Source organism: Pezoporus flaviventris, unplaced genomic scaffold (genome assembly GCF_033815535.1).
Source record: "Pezoporus flaviventris isolate CSIRO_AGI_PZ_B2104156 unplaced genomic scaffold, CSIRO_AGI_Pfla_v1 ptg000002l, whole genome shotgun sequence".
Lineage (NCBI taxonomy): Eukaryota > Metazoa > Chordata > Aves > Psittaciformes > Psittacidae > Pezoporus > Pezoporus flaviventris.
In genome coordinates, this window is record NW_026892550.1 from 91,709,669 (window position 1) to 91,715,668 (window position 6,000).

General features: G+C 42.4%; 1 protein-coding gene across 5 annotated transcripts in view; it reads left to right on the forward strand.

Annotated features, from left to right (window-relative positions):
• The window catches only part of LARGE1 (LARGE xylosyl- and glucuronyltransferase 1), a 278,219-nt gene extending 273,539 nt beyond the window's left edge, over window positions 1-4,680 (forward strand). For 4 of the 5 annotated variants that reach the window (XM_061445076.1, XM_061445074.1, XM_061445078.1 and 1 more), the window contains one exon: window positions 1,500-4,680. In XM_061445076.1, coding sequence (XP_061301060.1) covers window positions 1,500-1,697 — 198 coding nt within the window. In that variant the 3' untranslated portion in view covers window positions 1,698-4,680. The remainder of the gene's footprint in view (window positions 1-1,499) is intronic. The other variant, XR_009741802.1, reaches the window with a different exon arrangement.
• The last annotated feature ends 1,320 nt before the right edge of the window (window positions 4,681-6,000 follow it).

Consider the following 6,000-nt stretch of genomic DNA (forward strand, 5'->3'; position numbering starts at 1 on the left):
AGTGACTGTGGAACTAGACTGTGAGCATCCCTTTTGCCAGGACGCTAGCCCAGCATCTTTCAAAGAGGCTTATTAGCAGTAGACTCATGCAAGTTTTTGGAAGGCTGTAGGTGCCTGAAGGATTTTCAGAAGGATGGGAGCATTGCTGTGCTGGACAGTTTACACTACAGAGCATAGACAGTCCCTGAACTGCAGGATTACAGACTTGAGATGCAAACAGGGAGCAAAGATTGTAGGAGGGGAATGGGTCTTTCTCTGCAGCTTCAGCTCTGTTAGTTTTAAGGTCTTGTAAAGACATATTTTATAGTTTGTAGTTTATCAGCTCTCCTCACTCCATCATGACAGCCTTTTATTTTGCATTTAGCTCCCCATTAATTCCAAGTGTTTTCCAGCTAAATAAGTTCTGCCTGTGAGCATCAAGATTATTTTGCTCTTGCTGTACATTCATCACCCCAAACAGAAGCTCAGAGGGGCCTATTCCCATATATGACAGCATTGTAATCTGGCACAAAGATTTGCTACTTCAGCACTGTCTGGCAGGGAAGAGGCATTCCCATAATAAGAAAGGAGCAGCCATACAGCTGCATCTGCTCCTAGCTGTCTAGTACATGCTGCTGTTTCATAGGTGTCTCTGGGAAGGTACTGCAGCCTTAGCTATACTTCAGGGTCACCAGTATCACTGCCTGAGTTGGGATATAGCTCCACATTTCATTCTGCTCTCTTTTTTCCATTTTATTTGGGCTTTATTTTGAGCTGTGTTGCTTAAACACTTGGTTTCTGGTAGCATTGTAACCCAGCAGCTTTCAGTCTTTTCTGGGTTGATCATGTTTGTTCCACTAACAACTTCCCTGGGCAGCCTGTTCCGGTGCCTCACCACTCTCACAGTAAAGGATTTCTTCCTAATATCTAACCTAAATCTCCCCTGTTTAAGTTTGAACCTATTACCCCTTGTCCTGTCACCATAGTCCCTGCTGACAAGACCCTCCACATCATCCCTATAGGCCCCCTTCAGATACTGGAAGGCTGCTATGAGGTCTCCACACAGCCTTCTCTTCTCCAGGCTGAACAGCCCCAACTTTCTCAGCCTATCTTCATATGGGAGGTGCTCCAGTCCCCTGATCGTCGTTGTGTCCCTCCTCTGGACTTGCTCCAACAGCTCCATGTTCTTATGTTGGGGACACCAGAACTGCACACAGTGCTCCAAGTGGAGTCTCACAAGAGCAGAGTAGAGGGCCTTCAGGCCTGCCTTCTGTACCATTTCCCCATTATTTGGCTTATATGGAGTAAAATATTTAAAATATAAAGTATATCTTTCATAAAACCAAGCAAAATCAACTTTAAAAAGAAGGCTTATTTGTCTTATCTGTATGAGTTTGTAATTTCTGAGACTCACACTGCACTATTGTGTGATGGAGCATGTATGACTGTGGAGGTATGGCAGAGATGTGTCACAGGGGGGGCTCGGGGACATCCTCACAGCCAGTGTCTTTCTCCCCCAGGAGTACGAGTTCACGGTGCTGCCCAATGCCTACATGATCCACATGCCGCACGCCCCCAGCTTCGACATCACCAAGTTTCGCTCCAACAAGCAATACCGCATTTGTCTCAAGACCCTGAAGGAGGAGTTCCAGCAGGATATGTCACGCCACTACGGCTTTGCAGCCCTCAAATATCTCACGGCAGAGAGCAACAGCTAGCACAGCAGAGCCCGTGTGAGGGAAATAGGGACACCGGAGGGAGGAGCCGCTCAATGTTTGGGGTCTTCAAACTTCGAACTGAGAAATACTTTCTGGTTTTATATCATACTTGGCAGTTCTAACAGTAGAAATTTGAAGTGAGATGTCTTCGAACTATGCTCATTCGTCTCTTCCCCGACTACCCCAGGCCTTTCAGCTTTAGCATTCATGACGTGTCAGCGAGAGGAGCCGGCCACGCGCCCGCCATGCCGACGGAGCTGGGGACTGGGCTGGGGCTGGGAAAGCACTCTTGCTCTGTTAACTGCAGAGCAAAGACAGACCTTAAGAATATAGGATTTCATGTTGCTATTTAATAACTTGACATGCTTTTTATCTGTAAAGGAAGATCTTCGGGTCGCTGTCCTGTGAATTTCAAATCTGCACTACTCTAAAAGGGAACTCTCACCTGTGAACTTTCACAGGGCCCTGTTACCATGGATGACCTTGTTAATGCAGGATGAGCCAAAGGTCTGAATTAGCCTTGAAAACAAAGGGGACGCTTATATAGTACTGCACTCCAGGGAAGGTGTGTTAACTGGCTTAGGTGTATACATGATACCAGTTGGTCTTTTACTCTCAAATTAGTTGTTTTATCAGGAAAATTCCCTATACCCCACCCCGCCTTTTCCCCAGTCCTAAATGCTGCTCCTTTCCTTGCCAAGGAAATGTCTCCCTTGTGTTTCTTTCCCATCTTCAGTTCTGGTGGTCCCATAAAGAAGACGAGTAGGCTCTGCCAGAACATGAACAAAACTTGTCAGTGTAAGGTTTGTTTTCACCAGAGCAACTTGTTCGTGTGTGTCTCGCAAAATAAAGGGCCTGGCTGAAACTCTTTATCCTTTTTTAGGCAAGAATTGGATTTTGCCTATGAGGCACATTGTGCCGGGGGGGGATATTGATTTGTAGGCTTATTTCAGTGCATGCCCATCTGTGAAGGCATTGGGCCTTGGGCTTTAAGTGGATTTCTCTGATGAGAAGGGAATATAAACACAGCAACTAGTAGCCTTGGTGCTCTCCTGCTGCCTGCTGCAAGGTCTCAGAACTACTTCGTTAAAGGAGTTTATAATTAAACGGAGCAGAACTGTTAGGAATAAACTCCCCATTCGAGGGGGAGAAAAGAACGTGTTGGGAATCTGAGTGTGAGTGTTTGCTTGAACGTGGGCTGGTCAAGTTCACAACTTTGGTACACATAGGAATATGCTGGTGGGCGGACAGGAAACCTAACAAGCAAAATGCAGAAAACAAGACACTGGACTTTTTACCATTTTCTTTATTCTTCAGTATTAATGTTGTGTTTACATGGGATGCAGAGATGAGGTTTAATGCACTACCCCTTGCAGGGCTATTTGTAATTTCTGTTGCAATGTTAATAGAGAAAGCAGAAACAACTCAGTGAGAAATGTGTCTGTCTCCTTACCCCAGATCCCCATATAACCACGGTACCAATACCACTGCCTGAGTTGGGAAATGGATCCACATTGTGTTCTGCTCAGTTTTTTCCCCTTTTGTTTTTCAGCCACTGGACCTTCTACTTTCCTCCCCACCTCCTCTCTCTAGGGCTTGGTTTTATTTCTAACCTGACATTTCGTGAGAGCTTTCTGTTACAGTGGAAACCACGTGGTTAAACCAGACATTTAAACTACAAATATCAGTTCATCATGCTGTGTATATGTAAGAAAAGCCCAAAAAGGCAACTTTGACAAGAAATAAAAAGGGGCGGGAGGCTGTGTGTAATTTTCACTTTTTCCCCTGGGAGTGTTGGCTGCATAAGAATACATCACTGCATAATTTTCCAAAGTGCTTCTCTTCTGTTCTTAATGGCTTTGTGGAAAGATTTACATAAAAAAAAAAAAAAAATGGGAAGAGCTGGGAAGAAGTGAAATGAGTGCTCAGTCCTGGCTAAAATATGTTCTTTTAAAAACACCAAAATCTTAACTACCTATGACCTGTATTACTCACCATTAAGGGCCAAGGTCACTGTGCATATCGAGAATGAGAACCCTGTAGCACAGGGGCCTGTTCATTAGCTAATGTGCAGAAGGGTGTCAAAAGTTGATCCAGAGAGAGCCTAACACCAGTTGTCCCTACATAAAATCTCCAACCAGAGCTTCAGAGTGACCATCATTATGTTTCATATATATTAGAAACTTTTATTTCCAGATGTATGTTTTTTCTTGGCTTAACAATGTTGCCCAAGGGTGGACTGGATTGTCCTGCAGCAGCATAACCTGTAGCGTGGACCTCTGTGTTGTTTTGATGTGCCATTATCAACATGAACATTATTTTCTCCTCAGTGGTCATGAGATGATGTAGATGGGGGGGAACAGGGAGATAATCATTTGCTATTTGCTGTCTGCATAGCAAGTCATGGAACGTTCTGGGTAGGCTTAGGTGTGCTGGCTGCTGTAACCAGCTCAAAGATTGCTAGTAGGTTCGAAGAGCCCCTTTTTTTTACCTTTATAGACACTGTACTGACTTGTATCTGTCACGTCGTGTTGGTCTATGTGGTTCATAATTAGGGAAGTGTGAGGCTTGGGTTTTTTTAACACATTTCATCCATTTTACATGATAGCAAATTAGAATTACATATCTGTCTGTAACTGTCAGGGCTCCTCCAATACCACGAAAAAATCACCACTGACAACAACAGAAGTCCCCAACTCAGTTATAACACTGACTGTCTTCCAGTCCTCTGCTGTAGTAACTATTTGATAGCAACTTTGTTACTTAATTCTCAGTTTTCTCCTGAAATCTTCAAGAAATATCAGGTAAACCTCGTAACTTAATGCCTTTGATTTATTGATTTGTTCCACCAACTTCTCTCTTGAGTCTTCAATCTCCTTATCTTTAGTATTTGGAAAGTGTGAGTCTTTCATTTAGTTTTCACTCCAGCACCCTCCCTGGTGAAGACTGATGCAAATAAATCATTTAGATTCTTGGCAATGTCCTTATTGTCTTTAATTGTTTCTTCTACTTACTATTTGGGGTGGCCTTCCGGTTATGTCCGGTTTTCTGCTTTTGGTGTACTGAGCAAATGTGTATTTTCAGTTTTAACTTCCTACTATTTGCTCTTCAGATTCCCTCTTAGTTTGCTCAAACTCCATCTTAACTATTACATACTTTCTTTTCAGGTTTACAAAATTCTGATTTCCATTCTCTAAAGTTTTCTTATTTGGCCTGAATAACTTCTAAACTTTCCAGTTTAGTCATACCAGCATTTCCTTGTCCTCATCTTCCATTTATCTGAGGGGATACCATACACCATGGCCATTGATAAGCCTTTTCCATTTTCAGTCTGAGGATTTCAGTTTTTCTTTTCTTTTTATTTAGGGCTACTGGTTCTTTAAAAGGAAAAAGGGGTTTTGTTTTAAATTTTTTATATCAAACATCAGCCTATTATTGTAGGTTTGTATTTTCCTCTTTACCTTTCCTAAATGCTGCCCTTTTTCTGGTCAAGGGATCAGAAATAAAATCTTAAAAATTCTTTTGTTCTTCTAATTTGGGTTCTTACCTTGACGTGTTTTGTTCTGTGGCTCCCTTTTCCCCCTTCACCCAAAAACATTGACGTGTATGAGTCACTGCAAACTTTTCAGTTCCAGAGCCTGAAATGTGTATTTATTTCCCAGCACCTTCTGACATCCCACCACATTTCAGACATAATTATTATTCCAAATAACAATCTGCGGGCTGGCACCCAGTCCTTCTATTTTTGTTTTCATGCTTCTCCCTTTGATAGAACAAGCTTTGCAAGTTTAAGTTTTGGGCAAAGCACTTGCCTTTATTTAATGCCTTATTGTAACCTTCTAGTAAGTTTCCATTATTTCTCTCTGTTGTCACAGTATATACCTTCAAATGTTTGGCTGTAGCTTCCATGCTGTCATTTCCTGGCTAAGAGTCATCTACCACTTGCCTACCTGGCAGACCTAGAAAACGTCTTTCTTTCTTCTGACTAGTCCTTAGTGTATCCATAACGGGTTTTTTCCAAGTCCTACTGTTAGTAATTCCTTACAGCCTTTCTTGTTTCCTGTGTCAGCAATCTGGTTCCACTTCATAATTTGTTTTGGAGGGTTTTTTTTACTATTTTTAATCATCATCTTGGCCTCTGTGATATAAAGGAATTAGCAGCTGTACTTGCAGTTCCATCACTTTTGTTAGACTTCATATCCCATATGCTGACGTGATTCCTAAAGTGCTCGTTTTTTACCTGGTAGGCGTCATGTGATTTGTATGTAAATCATAAACTGCATTTTCCTTTTACTGCAACAAA